The 26,035-nt window shown below is 36.3% G+C and overlaps 2 protein-coding genes and 1 long non-coding RNA gene across 6 annotated transcripts; all 3 read right to left on the reverse strand.

Annotated features, from left to right (window-relative positions):
• Positions 1–4,302: 4,302 nt before the first annotated feature.
• LOC122293486 (probable glucan endo-1,3-beta-glucosidase A6) lies at positions 4,303–5,612 on the reverse strand (the record flags this gene model as incomplete). The annotated part of the gene is made up of 2 exons (XM_043102064.1): positions 4,303–5,151; positions 5,297–5,612. Coding segments are annotated over 2 exons (354 nt in total), but the record flags the coding sequence as incomplete, so codon positions are not given.
• A 585-nt stretch (positions 5,613–6,197) lies between these two features.
• Positions 6,198–7,434, reverse strand: LOC122293410. The gene is made up of 2 exons (XR_006237268.1): positions 6,800–7,434; positions 6,198–6,707 (listed from the first exon to the last, which is right to left on the reverse strand). It is a non-coding gene; the product is annotated as an uncharacterized LOC122293410 (long non-coding RNA).
• A 529-nt stretch (positions 7,435–7,963) lies between these two features.
• On the reverse strand, positions 7,964–22,772 carry LOC122294088 (endoribonuclease Dicer homolog 3a). 4 transcript variants are annotated; one of them, XM_043102545.1, is made up of 25 exons: positions 22,377–22,770; positions 22,112–22,292; positions 21,796–21,909; positions 21,237–21,371; positions 21,057–21,126; positions 20,623–20,687; positions 20,415–20,546; positions 20,140–20,292; positions 17,701–17,830; positions 16,905–17,010; positions 16,639–16,831; positions 16,389–16,549; positions 16,063–16,281; positions 15,648–15,913; positions 15,106–15,374; positions 14,488–15,017; positions 14,300–14,394; positions 13,825–14,051; positions 13,524–13,733; positions 11,911–12,387; positions 11,316–11,585; positions 10,781–11,107; positions 10,092–10,338; positions 8,534–8,645; positions 7,964–8,417 (listed from the first exon to the last, which is right to left on the reverse strand). In XM_043102545.1, exons 1-25 carry the CDS (start codon positions 22,463–22,465, stop codon positions 8,210–8,212), a joined length of 4,986 nt encoding a protein of 1,661 aa, XP_042958479.1. In that variant the 5' UTR covers positions 22,466–22,770; the 3' UTR covers positions 7,964–8,209. The 4 variants fall into 4 exon arrangements, 3 of the variants coding, with proteins under 3 accessions (XP_042958479.1, XP_042958480.1, XP_042958481.1); XR_006237486.1 differs by lacking the exons at positions 7,964–8,417; positions 8,534–8,645 and adding an exon at positions 10,585–10,703 and having other exon boundaries at positions 10,202–10,338; positions 22,377–22,772; XM_043102546.1 differs by lacking the exons at positions 22,112–22,292; positions 22,377–22,770 and having other exon boundaries at positions 21,266–21,371.
• Positions 22,773–26,035: the final 3,263 nt, after the last annotated feature.

The raw sequence follows: 26,035 nt of genomic DNA on the forward strand, positions 1-26,035 counted from the left end.
CCTCCAAAGACTAACAAATACCAACGTGCTTGCTACAAGGAATCTCACTGCCGTCCTTGAGGAAATTGATCACCTCCCTGCATGCCTACTCTGATCTTGGCCGAACGGCTAATCCCAAAACTTCAAGATAAACAAAGGATCAAGCACATCCGTGCATGTGTGCGTGTGTGGTGTTTTGTCAAGATACCCTTGGAATACTATATTGTTATGGTTTATGTTAAGAAAACTTTTGTCCTTTCACCCTGAAAAATTATGTTTCCAAGTTGGTGCAAATGATGTGCTTTTCATATTCTTGACAAATAAAAAAAAATAAAAAATTTTGAATCTTATCGATCAGATCTTGCCGCGTATCAAATGTGTGAATGATGTATTATTTATATTGGCTATAATGTAGAAAGCTAGATTCTTAACCAATTGAGATAAGAATTAAGCTACTTAAGTTACACCCAAGCGTGACTGAGGATAAAACATTCATGATTAGGTAAATCAAATAATTGTTAATCTTTACTTATAAGACATATCAAATAAAAGAAATTTTATTAATGATAATACTTTCATTATCTTGCATGGCGCATGTGCACATACATACATACGCGCATGATATATGCAGATACATATATATACATATGTATGAATAGATAAATATATATATATATATATATATCGCTCCCTAATATATGGATTAAAAGTATCAATGATGTCTTCTATTTTATTTTACAAATTGTAAAATCATTATGTGGCAATCTTGTTATCATCAGGGTAAGTAAATAACTATATATAGATAGATAAACAAACAAACAAACAAGAAATTAATGATACAGATATTTTAAGCTCCTGTATTTCTATCAGATGAATTTGATTGTTATTTTTTGGACACCTGTCTTATTCGTATTTGTCCTCTACAAATATGCATACTATTAACCATTCTTCCAAAACCAATTTTTTCAAAAAAAAGATATCTCCTGTTGCTATTTTAAGCTGTGACCCCAATTAAGTGTTGCCAGAAAGGGAGTCTTGACAAGCTAAAAGGGGCTTACTCTAGAGAGTTACCATGAGAAAAAAAAATACAAATTCACTAATAGTTACTTCCTTAACCATTAAGAAAATAAAATTAAAATATATGAGTAGGCACATTTGAGAGTCATATTAGCATTTTCTTTTTGATATGATATGTCAGATCTAATGAGATTTACTATTTAACATATCATATCAAATTTCGTCAATTTAAAAAAAAAAATCCACAAAAGAAACATTTCTCACTTGGATTTCTTGTCTATATATACCTTTAAAGCGTAGCACTTTTTTGAAAGGAAAAGGCTTCATTCATTAATCCTCAAATGAATTCCAATATACAAGAGGGGATGTTCCCTACGTCAACAGATGAGGTAGAAGACATAAGTGCGTTCTTGGTTAGCACATGCGCTGCCTGATTACCCTCTCTACGTATATGGTTTGCTGACCAACTATCAAAAGAAGGTAACTGACTCCTAACATCTTCTATTATCATGCCAACCGTAGACCAGTGTTTTCACCCTTCCCATTAATGGCTTGGATAGCCTACAGTGAGTCCCCTTCAAGTATTATCCTCTTAAAATCGATCCAGCTGAATTCCCAGGAGTGTTGCTTCCAAAGCTCCCATTGATTCTGCCAGTAGAGGGTCTGGGAAGAGGGCTCTAAAAAACCTTGCCGATGCCACTACCACACTAGTAAAGTTTCTAACAATAATACCAATTCCAACTTTGCATCGGATTTTGTCTATTGCTGTGTCCCAGTTAAGTTTGAGTACTTGAGGTGGAGGGGGACTCCAGTTCGTGCTTTGAAGTTGAGGATCTTGTAATTTTTGTGGTCTCTGGGTTTGCAGGTTGAGTAAGTCCAGTAGAGTGATCTTAGCCTACTCTGCTACTAAGTTGGGGCTCTTAAATTCTTGCTGAAACACATACAGGTTTCTTCGAGCCTAGATTCTCTTGGCAACCACTGCTAGTTCTTCCACCAAAGGCATACCCCTACTTAGAGCTAGTGAGTTGATCAGGTCTGGTAGTGAAGGGGTGAGGGAAGGTCTTTTTTGGAGCTGGCTTGAGCATTGGTTCCACACATCTTGGGCTGCAGGGCATGACCAGATGGCATGGATTGCTGTCTTATTTTCTTGCAAGCATAGTGGGCAGGCAGGTTTGTCTAAGATTTTCCTTTTATACAGGTTCCAGTTTGTTGGTAGAGCTTCATGGCATGCTCTCCAAAGGAACATCTTGTCTGTTGCGAGGATTTTAAGCTTCCATAAACGTGACCAGAATTGGTCCCTAGATGAGTCCTCTGAAGGTTTTCCCATTTCCTCATGTAGTGTTTCTTTGTGAAGATGGTATGCACTTCTTACTGAGAAGATGCCTTGTGTTGTTCCCTGCCAGATTAGTTTGTCTTCACACCTCGAGAAACTTAGTGGGACTTGGTAGATAATCTCTGCCTCCTCCTTGGGGAAACATTCTTCCACTAGTTGTGTCTTCCATTGCATTGTGTTCTGGTCAATGAGGGTGATAACAGTGGCCTCGTGATCCAAGGTTTTCAGAGTGAGTGTTGGTTTGAAGGAATTGGGGGTCTCAAGGTCCATTTGTCTTGCATGATGCTAATGTTTGTTCCATTGCCAACTCGCCATTTAAAGCGTAGCACTTGAAAACTTGCAAGCTAAGACCCATATTAACCTTAAATATTGGCACAAAAATTATATTAATGATTATTTTAATTATGTTCATTTAATTTGTTATAGCATCCTAATGCTGGGTAATATGTAGTCAGATTTCATATATTTAAAAAATATTATGGTTGCTGGTTGCCATAGATAGCAAGATTTCGATTGTTGGAATTTTGCCACTACTAGTCATTGCCTGTGACAGTTCTGATGTTTAAGTCAGTAGCAAGTGATCAGAGATAATAATTTATGAATGTGTAATCAGATGATTCGAGGATCATTCCAACCATAACCTTTTATTCCATTTTCTTCTATTCTTAGATGGAGATTAATAATCAATGATCTTATAATTTTAGGGTATTTGTTATCCTCTCTCGTGAAAGACATCATTCAAATTATTCAAATTTCCATACTTTCAACGCATATAAAAAGAAGAAGAAAAATATGAATGAATCGATGTGTTGGGTTTAGCCACGATAGTGCTAAACTCAGCCAAAACCATATTATAATTAAAATTTGAAATTCAGTTTTCTATGTTCCCTTAATATAATTATTTAATACAAAAGATTGGAATTTGGTTATAATTGGTATTGTGAGCAATATAAGTTATGACAACTCCATATGCATATAACAATCATCTCTAATATCCAAAAATGGAGTGTGAGCTCGATCGTTGTCATCAAGGTAAGTAAATAGCTATATATAGATAAATAACTAAATAAATAAACAAGGTAGTTATTTGTTATGTTATAATTCTCTATTTATAAGAAAAAATTAATGATGGAGATATATATGCATACTACTAACCATTCTTTCAAAACCATTTTCCAAAACAAAAAACATGTATCTCTTGTTGCTATTTTTAGATGTGATCCCTAGTAACACCTTGTCCCAAGATCATATAAATTGATCAGTATCGAAAATATTGCCAGAAAGGGAGTCATAACAGGCTAAAAAGGGTGAGGGTTAACATGAGGCCATGGTTCTGGTGTTTGCTTCTCATAAGCATGATGGTGCTAAGGGCTACTGATGCTAATTTGAGTCGCAATATCTTTAAAGCATGCAAGCAGCCTAAAGCCTCAGGTTGTCTTGATAATCCAGGGGGGCCTCCGAAAGAAGCAAATCCCTATACTCGAGGTTGCAACAAGATTTTCCGTTGTCGTGGATCAAACCAACATAATTATTAATATTATGTTTGGCAATAGAAGGTTTCGAATGCAAACGAGTTATAACCCGAATAAATTTTTCCCTTTCCTTAAAGAAAATTCTCCCCTCAATTGTTAGTGGCACATGAAGGAGCAGTAACTTTTGTATGGTGTTCGCTAGGGTATGCTCGAAAGGAGCAGATACTGCATACAAGGTATGTTTGAATGGGTATTAGGCCCATTCACTTTATGTTGTTTCAATGTTTTTCTTCCCAATAAAAATATAAAAATAATAGTTTGAAAAGGAATGTAAGCCATATGAAAGTTCAATAATATATATTTCTCTTGTTTCTCTATTTCTTATTTTTTGTGATTTTTTTTACTTAATATTAAGAAAATAAGTAATGCTACATACAATCGTAGATTGTGCAAATAACTTAAAAAAAGTGATCAGAAGAATCTCGTATTTATTTACTTTTTTATAAAATAATTATACGACATTTATATACTCACAATGCAACTATCATTAAAAACATTCTATACTTTTCCATGCAACCCATTCTTTTTAATGTCTAAACAAAAACAATAACCAGGCCCAAGGGACCAGAATTCCAGAACTATGGCTGTTAACTGCCTGCCAGAAATAAGTCTGTTGCTAGTTGCAACTTGCTGGCATTGGATGAAAAATGCCTAAAAATACATAGTACATAACAAAGTTGAGAGAGAAATTGTTCATGAATTGCCCCCTTATGATCGTCTCTAATAAAATTAGAACAGACTAAATATAGTTATTCTATTTTTAGGCCGGTGTGTAAATACATTATATATATTATTTAAATGATAATATTTGATTTGTTATATTTAAATTTTAAAATTATATTTCAAATCAAATTATGATATATAAGCACTTTATTCGGTGTACTCTACATGCTAACTTGAAAATTTAAATTTTCATCTAAATATAATGAGAAAGTATAAGGTCTATAAATAAAATAGAAGTGCTGATTTACAGAAATTTTATATAAGTTTACAAATTAACGCGACTTAACGTGATACACTATATATATTTCACATTAAGAATAACTTTACATATGACAGATTATACTAAATTACCTAAAATTTCTATATAAATTAAACAATTTTCTAAATAAAGAATTTATACACTAACAAGTTCTGATATGTTGGATCTAACAAAATTTACTATTTAACCTATCGTATCAAATTATATCCGTTTGTAAAATAATTTTTTTCAAAAGAAACATTTTTCATATAGATTTATTGTGTATAGCCTTCAAAGAGTAGCACTTGGAAACTTGCAAGATCCATAACCTGAAATATCGGCACAAAAATTAATATATTAATATTTATTTTAATTATAGTCATTTCATTCATTTATTATAGCATCCGAATGCTGCGGTAATAAAGAAATATTACGTGGAAATAAATCTAAATTAAATTAAGGGGTAATGCTTACTAGGATACTTGACAGCTTGAGTAGCGAGCCCATTGAAATAGCAGGTCCCACCGGACCATCTGAACTGTGTCCAATAAGAGCTAAATTCGTAGCTCGCGTGCCAGGTCACCGAGTCAGGTTTGTGACACCTTTTCCCCAGTTGAATCGGGTCACAGGTTTTGTTCCCCTGCGAGGACGCGTAGGATAATGCCGACCGCACTTCGCTCCTATTGGGTCCCTTCGCTACCAAGCACCATATCTTTCCCTTGTACGGCTCGCTGTTCATCAGCTTCGGCAACGGCTTGTAGTTCGACTCCGTCGTCTCTACGGAGAGTTTTATTAGGAGTGTAAAAAAAAATTAATATTTATATATAATATATAATATTTATATATAATATATACCCGACTAACACGGACCACAAGGAACTCTAGAAGTATCTCGTTGGGTCTATTCGACTGCGGTGGTGTACAACAGAAAAGAGAGAAAATAACTAGAAACAGAATGAACTTAGAGTGTTTCCAGAAATTATCAAGATAAGAAAGAGATAAGATAAAGCAAAGCTGTTAGCAACCAGAACCAGAAGATATTATATATAATATATAATTATATATAAAATAATTTTATATTATATAATAAATTATTAATTAATATAATATTAAATTTTAAAATCTTATATCATTTTATTTATTATATTAATAATTATATTACTATTATATAATGCATATTAATAATTATATTAATATTATATTACTATATATTATTATATATTATAATATATTATTATTATAATATTATATATTATAATATTCTATATTATATATATTATATAAAATATAATATTATACATTAAAACTAATAAAATCGGATCAAAAATTATGGATGACACGTAATCAGTTTTAAAAAATATAAAACCGTGCATACTGATCTGAAATTTTATCTAAAATCAAACCGTTATACTCCTGGTTTATCTCATACACGTTCGGGTACAGAAACCCGAAATTCCGCTCCGTACCCACACCCGGTTTTTGGTTCTCGTCTATGGCGGACGGAGTCCCAACCTTAACCGTGCGGATCCCTTGGGCTCTTAGGGAATTCTTGATTTTGCGCATGGCGGGGACGAGGTCGTACCGGCTTTGGGTGTCGGAATAGGAGCTGAGGATTTTGTTTCCGACGAGGAGGTACGGCGTTAGATCGGACCCACTGGTCAGCGACGGTTTGGTTGGAGGAGATGTTGGAGATGAGCTGGTTGGGGACCATGATCGAGACCTTAAGGTTTGTGTTCTTAAGGGATTGTGGATTTCTGGATTGGCGTTGTAGATTTTAACGCACTTGGCTTTGAGGGATTTAATGAGCTCTACCGACGCGACGGTGATGGCAGATTACTTCCCAGCTGACCATAGTTTACTCCCACCTTGCCTGAGATCTCTGCGCCTGCAAGCAAAATATGGTTTAAGAGCACAATAAGCGAACCCCGCAAAACCGCTTTCGAGAACTTATGAGCAAACAAATAACTTTGCACTTACTGCAAACGGAAACAAGAGGTAGAGAATGAGCAGAGGAACAAGACCCAGACCCATCTTCATTGTACTCTGCTGCTTCTTGAGCTTACTGAACTCAGAGTGAAACCATCCCAAGAGAGAGAGATAAAAAAAAGGGGAAAAAAAAAGGAAAGGAATTTGCTGTATTAGATATGAAGATAATAAGAGTGCAAAGCAGAAGATGTGGAGCACAGAGATTGTATGAGCTATGGGGTTCTAGCAGGTATGGGGAAGATTGAAGCTGGTTGGAAAGGTGGGTTGGAAAAATGATAGGGGAGTCGAACTAAACCCCACCGACCAATGGTGTCAAAAGGAGAATGAAAGGGTTTGGACCCTTAGGGGAATAACACTCTTTTTGATCTGCAGTCAGCTTTGTGCAAAGAAAAGATAAAAGAAAAGGAAAGCAGAGTGTAATCTGCAGAGAAGAGAGTGAGATCGGATGGATGAAGGAACATGACTCGTTTGTAAGGTAACGTCATTGTCAAACTTTCTTGCTTGCCCTAAGGCTATTGTGTTAAGCATTTGTAAGGAAACTTAGCTTGGTTTCCGAGAAGGGAGAGAAGGGTGGATACAGGTACGAAAAAAAGGAGAAAGTAGCCGTTAAGACTGAAAGGATTTGCTGTGGCCGGTGATTTGCGAATAAAAAAAAATTATAAATTTTTTTTTTTTATATTCAGAGAGATCTACATGAATAAAAAAAAATTATTAATTTTTTTATAATTTTTTTTTATTCATGTAGGTCCCGTATTAATTCACTTTTTTATAGCCGACTGCACGCCGACTGCATCTGCCGACTGCAAAAAGTATTTCTCTTTTGTAAAATATCTCATAAGAATAACATCATTTTATAAAAATATTCTTATTTTAAAATATAATTGTGAAATATATTATAAAAATGTGTTACATAGATATCATTACTCAATTTAAAATATCAAATTATAAAATTATTTTTTGATATAATTTTAATGTTTTACATCAAAAACAAATTCTACAAATAAGCAGACCTCTATCTAACCAACATGTGAACTGGTCATCACGCCAATTAATCAATTCACTTTTATAAAATTTTTGTATAGATTCAACACTTTTCTTATTATTTAATTTTTTTTTTCAATTACATTAAAGTAATGTTGTGTGTATGAATAAGGAGGCTTGTAAATAAGTTTTTTTATTTTATATTAAGAAACTGTCCAAATCAATATAAAATGTGTCATATCGACAAGTGCGACTGGGGATGAAAGAAGACTAAGATGAAGAGTGTCTTAACTATAAAAAGAAGATGAACATGAAAGAGATTTATATATAATATGAGGTTGCCTGACTAGCTAGCCTGCTGCCTAATTGCTCTAATTTAAGAAGATGATATTGTTCTTAAGATTTGAGGTATTATACAAATTAGGAGCCACCTATGATGACTTTTCCACGTCGTTGAAGCTCATAAAGCGTGACAAGCGCCACAGAATCGAGTGAACTCTTTTTATCAGCTCTAGCATCTCCTGTGCATTCGATGCTGCCAAATCCAGGTATGTGCAAGTCTATTCTTGATACAAAACTGCTAAACCCCGTCCTTTTTTCAGAGCCTTCGCCGAGTTCGATTGGAGTTCTGCAGCAGCAGCAGCAGACAAAATAGTTGAGCTATAAGGTCAAGCATGATTTAACAACACAAGGAAGAAAGGGAAATCTTTCTTGCAAGGATTGGATTCTATTGGCTTGGCTAACCTTGATTTACTTTCTGTCGTTTCAAATGTAGGCATTGGCCACTGTACTTTCTTACATAATTCATAAAGAGAGGTCCGGGGTCCTCCTTTCTTCGTTTTGATCGAAGCAATGACTGCAAACAAGAACACATAGCATTAAACAATAATTCTTGATCCAAGTAAATAATAAAGGTATACGTGCAAGTATGTCAGCTTAGATAGCAACTCCACAATCGGCTCATACGATGACAAAGAAGAAATATCAGTGCCCAACAAGAATAATGAAATGCTAATGTGGTTCGGAAACTCTATAGTCAACAATGGAAATTTTCCCCATTTAAATTTTAGATATTGGAATCACGTCTTGTATTAAGGGCAATCTGAGGTTCCCAAGTTTGACGACAATTTGAAACTTTATTATAAACTAAATCCATAAATATAACAATAGACTTCAATTGTAAGCACATCTCGTTCATTTTTGCAAAGTTATAAATCCTCTGAATTTCAGTTTGGTAAACTAAAGAAAGAACAACCTAATGTTTGCAAGTTCAATATCAGCAAAGGCAGTGATGTGAACAATCATAATAGAACAAGGGGGGCAACGATGCTTATGGGCAGAAAAAAGGGACTGACTAATGAGAAGAGAAATATTTAAAATATGACTTTTGCTGATCTATGTGTCAGATTCTAAGTTGGTTTACTCTAATTTCATTCATAAACACTATCATTTTCTTCTTCAGTTGTGTCGCTAGAGTACTAAAGACGCCTTCATATATCCTTACCTCATCTTACAGTTATGTGTGAGCAATAGTTATTGAGGTCACAATGTTTTGTGTAAACATACCCTTATAAGCCGGGTATGATTCCTTTGAGCACAAACTGGTCACAAATCAAAACCCATTGAGATACATGACATGTACATTAGAGATCACAATGTTTGTTTTTTTGGGTGTCAGATCCCAAATTTTTCCTGTTTCAATTCAGTCCTTACAGTTTTTAAAAATGCCTCTATGTTAGCTATCTGACTGTCACGATGTGAACGACGATTGTTAATGCAATAACATATTTGGTGCCCATGCCCTAACAGTGCTGACCAGGCATGTTTCACGATACAAGTCTTATAATAATAAACGTATGGGGACATGTGTTGGGGACACGTGACACAGATTGGGGGATCCATATTGATTTTATGCATTTTACCATTGTTAAATACGAAGTTGAATCATGTTAATATATTTTGATTTTGTGAGACCAAAATGTGACAATGCATTTTGCCAATATGATAAGGATATATGTATAGCACGTTTTCCCTATCAGCAACCTCCATTTGCATCATGAGAATATGGTAATGAAAGAGTTACTCAAGGTACTTTTACAATTATAAAGACTAATTCAAAATAACCGCTAATTCAAGGATGAAATAGGAATCTATCACAATTTAGGGACTAAAATCATACTTCAGCTACGAAAAAATTGTAATGCAAAAGCTGTAATACCATGCACATGCACGTCAACCTAAACATGAATATAAAATGCTCTTACAATCAAATTGAGACAAAGAACACATGGATAGTGCAAACCTGGGGTGCCATTGTTGGGTATGCAGGCTTTTTCAGAACAATTGTTGAAGGGGGAAGAAACTCTATTTGACTCTACAGGCAATTGAACTTCATTTATTTTGTGCCTTTTATTGGGTTCTGAAGAGTTTTTGACACTTATTTGATTGTCCACATCAATGTCCATGTCAAAAGCTGAGGAATCACTATGGTGTTCAGAATCCAGTTTTCTCTTCTGGGAAGCACTTCGGGAGCAAGAAATTCCTCTATTCTGTTGCATTTACAAGTATTGCATTAGAAATGTTGGATGATGAAGAAAGTCGTGAGATTCTGAGATATATAGCACTTCAGAAAATGTATTTGTGACCAGTTCACTTGACACACCAAGTCTAACGAATTAAATACTGAAGCACTAGGTTGAGTTATGATAAACTAGATTTATGTGCACTTATAAGTCCAGACTTACAAAAGCATTCAGATAAAAAATTCTATCAGTACTATGGAAGTTTGAACCTGCCTTGTACAGGATGGTGGTCACTGGTCCATAATAGTGTCACCTTTTCTATTTGTAGTTTCTAGGACTTTCATCCGATAAATGTATCTTAATTATTAAAAAATGAAAGAAGGTCGACCCACCTACAAAAAATATAAGTACTAATTTGGTTCAGTTCTTGGAAAAGCCTAAAAAGCCATTTAAAGAAGCACCAACAAACCTCCAGTTCCTTCAATAATTGACATGCTGCTTCTCCTTTAGCAGCTTTTCGGCCCCGCTCACAACCCCGTCCAATCAAAAGGGCATCTTTCAGCTGTAAACTAAGCTCGGCATGCACCATATCTCCCTTCTTTATGCACTTTTCTTTTATAAAATACCCAAGAGAATCACATAGTTCATTCAGTTTACGTAGTGGAGGCAGTTCAAGTTTATCGGGGGTCACAATGGGAGATAACAGTGGCTCGTATATTCTCCACACTTCATCAATATTAAGGTTCGTGTCAATTAGTATTGCCCCTGCAATGCTTTCCACCATATCTCCAAGAGCCTGTCACAGCAAAAGATGATCATGAAGAAACTATTCGCAAAGTATAAAAATAATGGCCCTCCTGTGCATTTTGCAGTGTGTTTCTACATAGCATCACGGCATTACAAGAGAAAAGGATGAGACTGGATATAAAGGATACAAATTGTACTTTTATCCGAATTGAGATGTAAAAGAAAGAAAGGCTAATATAATAAACATAAGAACTAACCTTAGGACCTTTTGTGCCTTGGAGTGATCTACTGGTATGAGGTTCAGAAATAAACTTGACATATTCTGTTATCTGACTTAGAAGTGAACCTGAGTGGTGTTGAAGATGCTGTTGAAGGTTTCGTCTGACAGCAACTTGAGCAAAGTTTTCGTTATTAACTGAAGCCGAACGCAAGTCAGTCAACTCTCCCGGATCAATATCTGGGTGGCTCAGAAAGAGATGCCATGTAATGAGCAGATCCAACACCGAGTCACCAAGAAATTCAAGCCTCTGTCAAAAACTTGAGTTAAAAAGACAGAATATATATATATAGAAATCCTGATTATTTCATGTTCAATATATCTTGTCATACAAATGTATTTTGAAATCTACTACAATCAGCAAATGCTTTCAGATATATTAGTGTCCTGGGAAAATGGGTTCTGAAACTATTAGTGAATTGCTGCTTCGAAATTTACAAATACACTTTTCTACAGACATTTGAAAAGGATATTTTAAGAAGGCATAAAAGGGGGTTATCGAGAAGATAATTGAAGAGGATGGTAGAAGAAAATGAGTAAATACAATCAATTCTGCTGGGAACTTCCATTGGTACCTGGTAACAGTAGCTAACTCCCTGTTCTTGCTCAGTTGCATGTGTTATAGCCTCTTGTAAAAGACCCTTGACAGAAAATTTATACTGAAGCTTTGACTCTAGGGTTGCAATCTCATTGGTCTTCGGGACATAAGATCGTAGAGATGCAGTAGTAATTGCTTGAGCAACCAATGAGGGATCAAGCTCAGCATCAATTCCAAGCCATTTCATTATATGAACTGCAGCAACTAATCCACCACCAAAGTAGTATGCTCCTATAAGGGCTTCAACACAATCAGCAATGGTTTTTGAACCCATCCATCTATGACCCCTATCACAGCACTTTCCAACCACAATCTTTGGGTCTTTGGTTTGGAATTTTCCATCCAAAGGCACTTCTAAAGTATCCACCCCGCACTTACAAGGAACAGGCCGTAGAGAACACTGTCCTGGAGCAACCCAACGGCGAGGATCAAATGCACTGTCACGTATATATCCCTGTTACTCATAAAATGTGAAGCATTGTCATTCATAAAGTCATCATGGTGTGTAAGCCAGTTAGAAGTCAGCAAAAGCCTCAGATAGAAATGGCAAAAACACTCATAGGGTTGAAGGCCACACATTCAGTCCTGTACAAGTGCCTTCTATTGTCAAAAAATAAATTTAAAAACGTTCTGCCAATTATAAATGTTATTGTCGATGCATAATGGATGCTGAAACTATTTTATCCCGGATGCCATTTCAACATACCCATATTGTATTGTAGCCGAATCCTATATCCAAATTCATGTTTCGTAGCAAATAAATCTGAACCCTCTCAGCTGTACACTGCCTATTCCTAAAAAATTAATGAGGAAAGTTGGGTCTAGTTGTATATATTTTTACCTGCCAGGATAAATTTCACTTCCACTAGTCTAAACTAACTTTAAAAAGGGATTACTGATACTTTTTCCATAATTATATTGGAAATAATAATATTTGAAATAGGCGAAATGATGTAGAGAAGCAAATAAACATCCATAATGCATTAATGATTATGAGGCAGATAAGACTTCATGAAGAAGGACAGAGCCATCCGTGGCGAAGTATCAGATGAACCAAACTAAGAGCAAGAAATATGTGCAGACAAACCAGAATCTGAGCTTAGGTTGCATCAGAACAATTCAAATTCCATATTTCTGCGACAGCCCAGATCTTCTTTCAATAATCCAAGCCCATAAATCACAATAAATATTGTAATACCTTAAGGTCCTTTAAGGTATAGTTTTGGATCATGACATTTAGCACCAAGCCTTACATAAAAACAGCTTAAAGATCAAACCCAAAACTTTTTTTTTTTTTTGACAATTATCAAACCCAAAACTAATTGACACATCTAAATAGTCCTTCACTAATACATAACCATTTTTAACATAAAAAATAATGAGATATTATATAGGACTTTGCCATAACGTGAGATTTCAAGTTGGTCACTGGTAAAAATGGAAAAGAAAAGGTTGTCTAAAAAGTCTTCTGATACTGCACATATTGTGTAATTAAAGAGAGGTCAGAAGTTAAGTTCATTTGTACGACTAGGTGTTATAGAAACACATTAAACAGATGGAAAGCATAGATGCAGATATATGTTCAAATACCTGCAACTTGTGAGCTGTTCCCAATTTATGGAGGGTTGCATTACAAACAGCCCATGAGCGTCGAGCAGTTAATTGTCCCTCATGTTTCTCAGGATAATTAAGAAAGAGGTAACAGCTCACAGCATACTTCAGAACTGAATCCCCAAGCAACTCTAAACGCTCCATTGAAAAGTTCTCACAACATCTTAGTGTTGTTAGAGCTTCTAGAATCTAATTATAAAAATGTTAAATTAGATTAATCATACCATAGGATTCAAAGTAAATAGATAAATTATGGGAATAACCAACTAATGGGGCACACCAATGTGCTTGAAATATGAAAGTTGCTGGAACAACTATCAATCTCTCCTCTAAGCTGGCTGGCTAACATCAGGGATTCTAGACGGTACATCACAGATGGTAGCAAGTAAAATGATCTTAAAACTTCTCTGGAGAGATCAATTCTGATCAAAAGCTCTGGTGGCATATGAACATGTATGTGTGGCTTTTTGATAAGCACACCAGCTTCCAATGTATTGCCGTTAGTGCCTGCTCAGTTGCGAGAAAATATCAGAAACTGACCATACAAAAAGTGCCACAGCATTGCTAGATCGGATGCAACAGATCTATTGAAGCAACTTCAAACAGAAATCCATGTGATCTTTCTACTATGCCAACTTGTCTAACTTACCCAACCAGGGGAAAAAACCCCTCATAAGGTAGTAACTTGTGTGTAATTTAGGTATGCTGATACATGCTATTGGATTATCAAATCTCAAGCAAGCAAAGTAGCAGACCTTCATCACCAAAGTTCACAAGAAGGTTGTGTGGGTTATGACTTTGCTTTAACTGCAACAAAGGCTGTCCTGGGTACATCAGCGTGATCCCATACCTGATCAGGACAAGTGTTATCTATGGAAACTATATACAGTGGGGAAAAAGTGCAATCATCACAGAACGTCATCCAGGGTGGTGAATAACCTACTTTTTGTCGAAGTACTCGGCAAAACTTGTATATTCTGATGGGGCAGTGTCAGTGCTTCCATCAAATGGACTCTCAGCAGAAGTATTACTCATAATCTTAACAACAGAGTAGATCTTTCCGGTGTGAATTGCCAGAACTACAATATCTTTAAGATTGTTTATGTCAACCAAATTGTCAGCCAAATGTATAAAATCAGCACTGTTGCATTTTGTCTCAAGAAAACCGTCTATACAAGGTGCTGAATTTCCTGTCTCGCCATTAAAACGCTCAGTACCTAACAATGCACCTTTCTTCAAAATTTCAACTGCAGAAACACAAGAGTTTATCCCCATCCAATTTATTCGGTAAGGCTCAGGGCTTGAAGTGTTTTCCAGAGGTAAAAGTAAATACATATTTGATGTGTTCCATAGTGATTTTGTTTCTTTCTGAAGTAAAAATTCTCTCGGTGCTCCAGCTGATTTTGATCTAAAAAAAAGCCTTCCAAACAAACCATTAAAGAAAAATTCTTGAAAGAGCTTTGCTTTCATCATCTGGGAAGGAAAAAAGGGAAATGGCGTTAGAAGTATTTCCCAGAAAAAGAAGAAGACAATGCATAGATTATCAAGCTAATGCCCGCACCTGTTCTGGTTCCAAACGCACTTGCCCACAGAAAGATACAGAAGACTTTACCATCTTTGAGACCAAGTAAAGTTCCAACTCGATATTTCCCACATCATCATCAAGCTTTGTCTCAATCAAAAGAACAAATCCAGAATACAGCTCCCAAGGAATATTACAGCAAAAGTCAAATTTATAGACCTGAAAAATGGCTTCATCTTTTTCTCCCCAAGTTCCAGATAGTGCACGAATGAAAGTTGTTCCATGTAACTCCTTTCTCTTTGTTGTTCCTTCAAACACCAAAACAAAGAAAAAAGGAAAATAAAATGAGAAAAACAAAATGACTCGGTATATTTTGATAGAAAAACAAAGTTCACAATAAAATAGTGGGTCTACTTTACTGTTCTCTATGCATTCTAGTTTGAGCGGATTCAAATACAAATACATGTCTTTCAAGATTATAAACTACCGCACGGTACCCTTGAAACCATGGAATAACAGAATCTTTTGACCAATATACCTAACAACCAAAAAATATTTGGTCAATAATTTCATGCACATACCTGCACCTGAGGTGGATTCTTTGCTTTGTACAATTATATCTTGTTCTGAAGGTAGTTCAATGGATGGGAGAAGATGATCATCCAAAGCACCCATTTGATGCAGCTTCTTACATGCTTCCAAGCATACAAGCTGCTTAGCTAAATGAGAATTCCGACTTACGGGACCAACTATGGTTTGAAAAGCCGCATTAGGAGGTAATATCATTTTACACTCATAAGACCCTCCGAGATAGGAAAACTGAAAAGTTGGCTTTGGGACAAAGTACCTAGGCGATACAGTAACCAATTACTGACTGAATATGAAATAAAATGATCCAATGAATCAGTGCATTAAATTATTTTAAATATCACATTACTTCATTAGAGAATTAAAATGAAAGAAATTATATTGAAATTGTTTAAAACATTTCCATACTTGTCACCAGGAAGCTTTTCACAATATCGATGAATGAGACTGACACTAGAATCTGCAGTAACCGAGGCCCCAGTCGCATCCACATAATAAGCATCTGTGTCCTTGATAGTACATGCTTTCAGAATGAATGCATCCGGGTCTCTATTTATGGCTGCATCTGTCATTGAACGCTCACTCCTGATTATGTCAAACAGTTGATCTCTTTGTTTCGCATTTCCCCTTTACACATACGAGTAGTTAGCACAATGATATATCTAAGAAAACAAAATAAAAAAGACAAAATCTTCAAAGTTTGAAGACAATATGTAAAGCAGAGAAGGCCTCACCTCTCCAGCATCACAATAAATTGAGAGTTATTCTGTCGAGCTCGTCCCCGAGATTGAACATAACTACGAACTGTCTTGGGCAGGTCAAAACGTATCACACAGGAGCAATTTGGTACATGAATTCCCTCCTCGACTACATCAGTAGCAAATAATAAATTGACCTACATAGAAGGGTTAGCTCATTTAAAATTGGGTGATTGAATAACAACCCTAAAAAAAGTCAAATCCTATGATGCAAAAGTTTAGACACCTTTCCGGAACGAAATGACTCCAATGTCTCCTTTTGCATTTTTGGCGGCAGCGAGTCGGCTGATGTACTACTCCCAGTCAAATACGAAACCGTGAAATGAGATAAAGAGCTAACTTTCTTCACAAATCTCTCAATTACCTTAGCTGTAACAATTCTTTCTACAAAAATCAGGCAAAGCACTTGACCAGCTCCTCTGTAACCACAAAATGTGATGGTAAATTACACAATGCTATAAATAAGAATCGCAAGTTAAGTAGTTATATTACCTAAGTGATTGGAAAATTAGAATAAGTTCATATAATTTAGGAGACACATAGCCCAAATCTACTGCCTTCGAATAATTAGAGCCTGAACCCAGAAGATTTTCATCGCCTGAAGAGAAAGAACTAATGTCAAATATCTTATTCAAAACAAAGAACACAAATCAATCTTTTGATATAAAAAACATAAGTGCTAAGGGAAAAAAACAAATCAACAAGAAAATAATGACATAATACAACGTGTAAGTGACTCCATAGATACCAAACTAGGTCTATCTAATCATTATTGAACAGGAGGTTCTCTTTTAGGAAACCAAGGAAATAACATGTAGTGTATATAAAAGCCAATGATAGTGTACACTGTCTTAATACTCCAACGAGGTTTTTACTTTTTTTATATAGGTAGTTTAATAATCCATAACTCACCAGCTTTTACCACAAAAATTTGAGTAAGGAAATCCTACTACAGAATGTTATCAATTTATATCACATAACAATAAACTGTTAAAACTTATGGGTCGTGGAACTTGATGAAAACAAGTATACTTGTGGCAGAGCAACAACATCAGAAATATTTTTTTTTGATAGATAACATCAGAAATATTGAAGGTACAGAAAATGTGATATGGACATGATATATCACAACCACAAATACACAACAAAGAAACAAAAGTTTTTGCAGCAGGGTTGTAAGAAAAACCAGATTAAGCTTATGGTACCCTTTAACCCTGGATTAGGGGTTATAAAAAAAGAAAAAGAAGAAGAAGAAGAAGAAGAAGAAGAAAGCTCCCAGATGGAATACCTAGTGGGAAATATTCTCCAATTATATGCAAGACTGCATCAAGAAAATATCTGTACTGCAACGAACTTTCTCCATGAACTTCACACTCTTCTTTGGTGTTGGGAACTTTCTCTAGACAGACTTTTACAGCCTAAATAACAAATGAGATAATATATAAAACGTAAAATTAGAGGCAAAAGATAGTTCCATGAACAATAACCAACTTGAACTCTAAGTGACCTTTTGCCTGCACTCCTATAGAAAGTTTAAATAATATAATATACAAAGAACCAACATTTTGACAATAGTGTAGATGTGGTTTTGGGGAGAAATGGTGTATGTGGATCAGATGGTGTATTTCAATGGCAAAATTCTCAGTTTTGATCAATGGCAGCCTGGGGGGTTTCTTCACTAGTTCCCAAGGTTTACGACAAGCAGATCCTTTATCCCCACCTCTCTTTGTTATTATCATGGAGGCCCTAAGTAGGATGTTAACGGCTCTGGTGACTAATGGCTTTATGAGTGGTTTTCCAGTGGGTGACGTGAACAATGGCCATATCTCTATATCTCACTTGCTTTTTGCAGATGACACGTTAATTTTCTGCGAGGCAGAGAATGAACATCTTAGGGCATTGAAGGCCCTTCTTTTATGCTTCAAATCTGCTTCAGGTCTGAGAGTGAATTTTGATAAATCAGAATTAGTGCCAGTCGGGAGAGTCAGTGATACTCAGCAGTTGGCTAGCAAACTTGGTTGTAAGGTTGCTTCTCTCCCCATGACTTATCTAGTATTACCATTGGGAGCTACCTCACGATTCTTACCCATTTGGGACTCAGTCATTGAGAAAGTAGAAAGAAGACTGGCAGGGTGGACGAGACTTTAGTTGTCGAAAGGCGGTCGTGTGACTCTTATTAAAAGTACTCTCTCCAACTTACCAATCTATTTTTTGTCTTTATCCCCTATTCCAGCGTCTATGGCGGCACACATCGAAAAACTTTATAAAGACTTCTTATGGAGTGGGATGGGGGAGGAATTTAAGTTTCACCTAGTCCAGTGGGATAAAGTGTGCAGACCACTCCAGGTGGGTTGGGGATAAAGAATCTAAGAACGTTTAACCGGACACTTCTTGGAAAATAGCGTTGGAGATACAATATGGTACCAGAAGCACTATGGAAACTAGTAGTTGATTGCAGGCATGGCAGAACATGGGGGCAATGGTGTACCAGAGAGGGGACTGAGCCTCATGGGGTGGGACTTTGGAAACACATTAGACAAGGATGGGGAGTGTTTGCAAATCATACTTGATTCTTGGTGGGGGATGGGACTTGTATAAATTTCTGGAGGGATATTTGGTGTGGGGAGGAGGCATTGAAGGTGGCTTTTCCAGCTGTGTTCCGAGTGGCTTGTGAGCCAAATGCTTCGGTGGCGAACCTTTTAATTCGGTCAGGGGACCAAGTCCATTGGAACATTATTTTTAGTAGAGCAGCTCAAGATTGGGAAGTTGTTTGTTTTGAGGTTTTTTTCAGCCTACTTTACTCTTGGAAACTAAATGGCTTGCGGGAAGATAAATTGTGATGGACACCTGTGAGTAAAGGAATCTTCTCGGTAAGCTCTTTCTATAAGATTCTTATAGCCACACCAAACTCTCACTTCCCTTGAAAAAAATTATGGAGGAATAAGGCGCCTCCCAAAGCACTTTTTTTCACCTGGACAGCAGCCTTGGGTAAGATTCTGACTACCGACAACCTCTGGAAGTGTCGGATAATTATTGCGGACTGGTGTTACATGTGTAGGAAAGCTGGTGAGTCAGTGGAACATCTCTTGTTACATTGTGAGACAGCTAGAGCGTTGTGGTGTGAAGTGTTCAACAGAATTGGATTAAACTGGTGATGCATGCTACGATAGTTGACGTTTTGGCTTGTTGGGGGATACCGGGAGGACTCCCACATATTAAAGCAATGTGGAAGATGGCTCCTATCTGCATCATGTGGTGCATTTGGCGAGAGCGCAATGAAAGGACCTTCGAAGATAAGGAGAGGACACTAGAGGAGCTTCGCTCCCTTTTTTTCACTACTTTACTTCTTTGGGCCATTTCGTTAGACTTTAATGGCCAAAATGTACACGATTTTCTTCCTTCTTCTTTAGTGAACTAGATAGGTCTTATCTCTTGTATTACATCTTGTATAATTGGGCTTTGCCTATTCTTATTAATATTACTGTTTACCTATCAAAAAATAAATAAATAAATAAATAAGACTAGAACCAAATGACATGACACAAAGCCCAGTAACTCCATACAACAACAGTAATAATTCATTAAATGCTAGCATGTTTGCCTACTAGGAGAGCTTGAGTTTCAAAACTTTGGAGGAAACCTAAGTGCAAGGGTATTCCGAAAGATCATGAACATTTCTTTTCCAACCCTCTTTGCTCATTGATACATTTTTAGAGTCTTATCATACCTCATAAGCACAAAGGAGTCCGAGATCATCAAGACAATACAAAATCTTTGAATGGGCATTGGACAACCGCTTTTGCAGCATCTTATGTTTTTCATCCATGTCTTTGTATCTACTTTGCAAGGACTGTTGCAACTCTGTCAAGGAAGCATCATGCTGTCAACAAATATACTCTTTTATTAGTATCTTGACAAGTTTAGTGCCTAAAAGCTAAAAGCTAAGAATGAATGAGATGTTTTTCTGTGGGTTAACATGCATGCATATAAATGCAAAAATACCTTGGACCACAAGGCTTCTATTATCGCTTTTAAAACTGGACTGGGCATCTGTGCTTTATCATAAAATCTACAAGTTTCTTTTGCAGATGGGACATATACTTCCATTTCTGTCCTGTCTTCAACAGTATAAATCTAGACCAGAAAGCATCAATATTCTAAGTTTAACCCATGATAAGTGCAGAACAATCACTATTGAGAATGTAAGTACCTGGGAATCCAACATCATTTCGAGTTCTGATATTTGATCCTCACAGTCCGCCGTAGAAGAGACACCTGATATGCAATAATACAATAACCGATCTCATGACCGGACACTAATAGTGAACACTTCGCAATGAACGGCCAAAACTTTTGGATTGTATTTCTTACACACCAGCATAGATATAAGAAAGTAACATATTATTAAACTCACAACAGATGTGAAAGATCTAAAATATGCAAACTATCCAACTGCTGACAAAAGATATATACAATGAATAGAAAGCAATGCGGAGAAACTGAGAAATTGTTAAGCTAATTAGCTTTCAAGTGACAATAACGTCAAAGAGATGCACAGTATCAAGGAAGTCAAATAATATAGAGAAACTGCACCTACCTACATTGTCAAATGACATAGAAGTAGACAAGATCATAATATTTTACCTTTTCTAACTACAGGGGATGCCGTCATACCAAAAATCTTTGGCTTTCCATTAGATTTGTGGTAAAATTCCTTCAGCAAAACAAAAGATTCATTGAGGTGTTTCTTAATTATAAAATAAAAAATGAAACGTCTGCTTAAGATAGTTCACAACAACAATCCGGATAATAAAAGATATTGACCTTCATTATTTTTGTATAAGGATGGTTACCAGTAGCACGATGACATTCATCAATGATCATCAAGCACACCGTTTCTAGACTCAAGAATGCCTTTCTTAAGACATCCAGAAAAACCTGGGGTGTCATAACTAGTACCTATAAGATAAACAAAGGATATGCATAAACATGACACGGTAAATGTTTAATTGAGAATAAAATTGTAAGTCTAGGAGTTAAATAAAATTTACAGACGTGTAGCATGATTCAAGTAAGATCGAATCTTTCAAGAATTTTGGCTTGCTAAATATATTTTGGCAAACAGAAAGACCAAAGTTCACAAGACATTCAATTTACTGATTTCTCATGAGTAAATAGTAAATATTGAATAACTTGTGGTAAATGGCAGAGCATCTTAAGCACAAAAAGAAAGAACAATTAAAGAAAATTAAAACCGAGAAGCTCAAACTGAGATTTCAACTTAAGGCGTAGTGATAAGAACTGCCCGGAGAGAACGAAAATTAGTATTTCAATTTACAGGTAATCAATATTATACTGTGAGCTGTTCAAGAAGCAAACTTACATCCTGCTTAATGATTTCCTTCTCCCAGGACTTTAAACTCCATTCGTCAACCCCCTTGGCTCCATAGTAGTCTCCCACTTCCAAATTTGTATGTATTTTAATATACTCAAATTGCTGCAGACGCAAAACCCACATTTTTCAGATGTGAATGAAACAATCAGCCAGATTGCATGTGGATTCCCTAGGTTAGCAATAAAATTCTTTCTTTAATTTTAACATGAGAGAGAGAGAATAATTAATAAATCTCCATCATATGAAAATATGAAATATACCCGGAGGGAAACAAACCAAAGGGAACTAGATTAAAATAGCATGCCTGATTAACAAGATGAACGGTGGGAGCCAAGAAAATAATCAACTTTTTATTGCCACTAGACTTGATGGCTTGAGCAATGTCTTTGATAAGCATCACGGCTATCAAGGTCTTGCCAGCGCCTGTCTCCAGCACTGCTATTGTGTTCCTCCTCATTGCAACTTCAAACATCTTCGATTGGTAACTATAAAACATATGCGGTCCTCAAAATTATGGGTCCGAGTTTTTTTTATTCACCCAAAAAATAAAGGAAAAGAACAACAGAAACCTTCTGGGTTTATAGCATTCGGAAGAAAAGGATGATTCTTGAAGAGAAAGATCATCATCAAGAGCATTAGAATCCCTGGTTTCATTCATGTTACTGAAACTCCGCCCAATATGATTATGGGTCTGAATCTGCCGCTTTATCAATGCATGTCGACAATCCACTGCTAATAATATTGATCAAAAGATCCTCTCCCTCCCTATATTTTACGGTTGGAGAAAATTTGACTGGACCGAGTTCAAGCACAAGAAGCGTGAAACCTGACAGATATACGGCGGTCAACCACTGCTAAACGGCGGTCAGGCACGTACATGATAAACGGCGAAGTCGAGCGAGTGAAAAACATCACAAGGTACGGAAACAACAATGCAATTACAAAAGCATCAAAAGTCAAGAAGAATTGATATTTACAGTGAATATGCAAATTTTATATATTCCTTTCCAAAAAAAAATGGTAAGTATAGTAACTTTATTTTTATTTTAAAATAAATACGCGAGATTTATATATTTTAAGACTTATATATAATTACTTATATGGTATCACTTTTTTTAAAAATGGTTATAGACGTAATTTTACATTATTAAATGTGGTATATTTGTAAAAATAACTATTAGGGAATTATACGCCATTAAATAATTAAAAATCTGCTAAACAAACTTATCTAAAAGGTATTTGTATTATTATACTTCATAAATGTTATTAAATCTTTTAATAATTAAATTTTAAAATAAAAGGGTGCCATTTTTTCCTTCTGTTTTTAGTTGAAACTCCAGCGCTCGGGCTTTGGATAGAGTAAATCTTTTAGCCGGTCGGTCTATTATTGTTCGATTAACAGCCCTCCAATGAATGAGTGCCAAGTAAGCTATCCATTTTAATTTCCATGTGACCACACATAGAAGATCTGGAAACTCATCCGCACCCCACTCTCGCACGGAAACAAGAAAACTCATCCCCTCCAATGGGTTGCTCCCTTAGCAATATTCAGCCCGGTAGGCTATGATAGGCTTGTTGAAGGCTTACCATTTTTTTCTAGAATAACACAACTTTTATTATGCAAGCAAGCAAGCAAACAAATCTGCCAGAGGTAAAAAGGCATAGGCATTGAAGAATTTGAAAAGCAAAAGCCAGGTTGCCATTGGAGATGAAATCGCCTATTAGAAGCTTCTCGTAAGGAGCCCATTAATAAGCTCTCAAACTCACAATGTTGGGGTGCTTGATTTTCCCAATGGTCTGTACCTCCGCGACAAACTCCGTGTACCTCTGCTGGTCGCCTCCCTCTCCCAGGATCCGTACCGCCACTGGGATCCCATTCCCCAGCACCACCTTGTATACTATCCCAAACCCATTCATTATGGTGGGAACTGGGAACTCCAGAAATGGTTTGGGTTAGGATCCAGCTAGCAATTGGTTGGGAAGACGAAGGATTGAGATGAGGAAGAAGACGGGATGGTATTCGTGGGGATTGGTTGAGTTGGTGGCAACGGAGATGGTGGGTGGCAATTTGTGTGTTTGCAGAAATTTTGATCCAGTGTGATGACCCTTATCTAATTTGTATGGAATAGCTGACGTGGTGGACTACTAGTGAAGGCTGTTAAAGCCTTAGCAACAGACCGACCGGTGCAAAGCGGTACTCCTTTGGATACCGTATGGAACTATCGTCACAGTATAGTATAGCATCGTATTACACTTTGGCACCCTTTCAACGGACTGTAATAAAAACCCACTTGAGTGTCGTAATGAAAGCCCGAAGGATCTCAAGCCACTGTATTCAATTGAGTTAGATAACCGCCATCTTGTCGCCAAAACACATAGCTTCTTAAAAAAAAACCTTGTAACTCACTCAAAATGGTTACTGGACAAGGGTAGGAACGGCTAGTTCCCCATAATATAGTTGTTAGCCAGAGATTGATGTTGCTTTTTGAAACTAGGAGAACGAATTGGTGATCTTGAGATCATAACTTGCCATATTCCAAATCGATGAACATGATAAACATCACAAGAGTTTAGAGTTCATATCTTCAAAATCTGGCTAGCTAAACTCGATATCGAATCAAACTCCCATTTTCAACTCCTTTGAAAAGAAAGGTTTGGGGACTCAAAATAGGAATCAAGGTTTGTTGTCCACATTCAGCAGCAGGGTTGAACCAAATGGGAGACTTTTGGAATGTAGGGCGAGATCTATGATGGAGGTGTGTTGAATGCGTGGATCTAAGTTAAGAGGTGGGCAAGTGAGATGGGTGGAGGATTTTGCCATCAAAGCTAGGTTTTGGGCTTAAAGCGTTTTTGGGTATAGATAGTAATCTTTATTTTACAATGGCTAATGACTAATGTTACACCTATATATATATATTGAAGTTTAAAGAATACAGGGAGGCTGAAAAATTATGCACCAAGGTTAATAGTGGCTGGTCCAAAGTTTTATGGCTATTTACGTATTGTCTTCTAGGCCATATCCTTTTATGACTTAATTGTTTGTGAATTGCAGGTGTTAGAACTTGAAAGTAAAAATGTTAGGCTCTTTACAAAAGGGCTCAGGCATATATTCAACTAGAAGACTTGGATCTGGCTGAGTTTGATATTAAGAAAGCTCTTGAAATTGACCCTGACAATAGGTATATGCCAACTCCAGATGGTTTATGTAGCCAATTTTAGTTCTACAATCCCCAAAAAGCACGAAAAACTTGTGAAAATCTGTAGGTTACTTTTGTTATGTCTCACACAAACCAGACTGAAATCAACACAAGTCTATATATCTGGCTAATTTGTTGATTTTGTTGCGTCAAAATGAGGATGTGAAAATTGAGCACAAGACCTTGAAGGAGAAGATGAAGGAATATAATGAGAAAGAGGCCAAGTTTTATGGCAACATGTTTGCCAAGTTGAATAAAGTTGGAGTCTCATGAATCAAGAGTAAGTGAATTCTAACATTCTTTGGACTGGCTGTGTTGAGTATTTTGGGACTGACTACGTTGCTTAAACTTGGCTTGGTTCTAACATGCAGAAAAAATAAGTTTAGGAAGTTGATCCTGTGAATATAGAGAGCAAGGCACAAGCGAGCTGCAACATAGGCTTCTAACTTCCTTATGTGAAGATTAGAGTAATTGCCTAGTTTTCACGGCTACTTTTTGTTTGCCTTTAATGTGGGACTTTTTGATATTGGCATTGAGAAGTTAAAAGACATTACGATCTTATTTACAAACGTAGTATTAATAGAAGAAATTTGTGACAAATCAGTGTTTTTACCAGCTGTGGTTCCGCTGACAATTGGGTCATATATATCTATCTTTTGTCTATCTTCAGTGGTTAGTGCTGATTGATAAATTACCTCCTCTCATCAACCAATACTCTTTTTTGGACTAATTCCTTTTAAGAGTTCTTTTCTGAATTTTAGGATCTAGAGGGAGCAAGAGATACACATAGGGTAATGATAGCATCTAATGTTGCTCATGTCAATCTTTTGGAATGTTGTAAATATTGTAGAACTATGTATCTATCTTTTTCCCCATCTAGAGGCATTACCTCTTAAGGGATTCAGGTCCATCTTTCTCGTCTATATTAATAGACATGTCAGGCCGGGGAATGCTTTGGTGCTTGAAAGAAATAACCCTCAGGTCCATTATGATAGAGACAACCCTTGCAATGTTACAAAAGAAAAAACACA

Source organism: Carya illinoinensis, chromosome 14 (genome assembly GCF_018687715.1).
Source record: "Carya illinoinensis cultivar Pawnee chromosome 14, C.illinoinensisPawnee_v1, whole genome shotgun sequence".
NCBI classification, from domain to species: Eukaryota; Viridiplantae; Streptophyta; class Magnoliopsida; order Fagales; family Juglandaceae; genus Carya; species Carya illinoinensis.

What these genes read in the sequence shown, in the direction of transcription:
- LOC122294088 (XM_043102545.1), bottom strand. Translation starts at nt 22,465, where the DNA reads ATGAATGAAACCAGGGATTCTAATGCTCTTGATGATGATCTTTCTCTT. An exon ending in AAATGATGTTGGATTCCCAG is followed by an intron (nt 20,547 to 20,622) that starts GTACTTACATTC and finishes TTTCTGGTCTAG; the next exon opens with ATTTATACTGTTGAAGACAG. An exon ending in AAGGCACAAAAGGTCCTAAG is followed by an intron (nt 11,108 to 11,315) that starts GTTAGTTCTTAT and finishes TTGCTGTGACAG; the next exon opens with GCTCTTGGAGATATGGTGGA.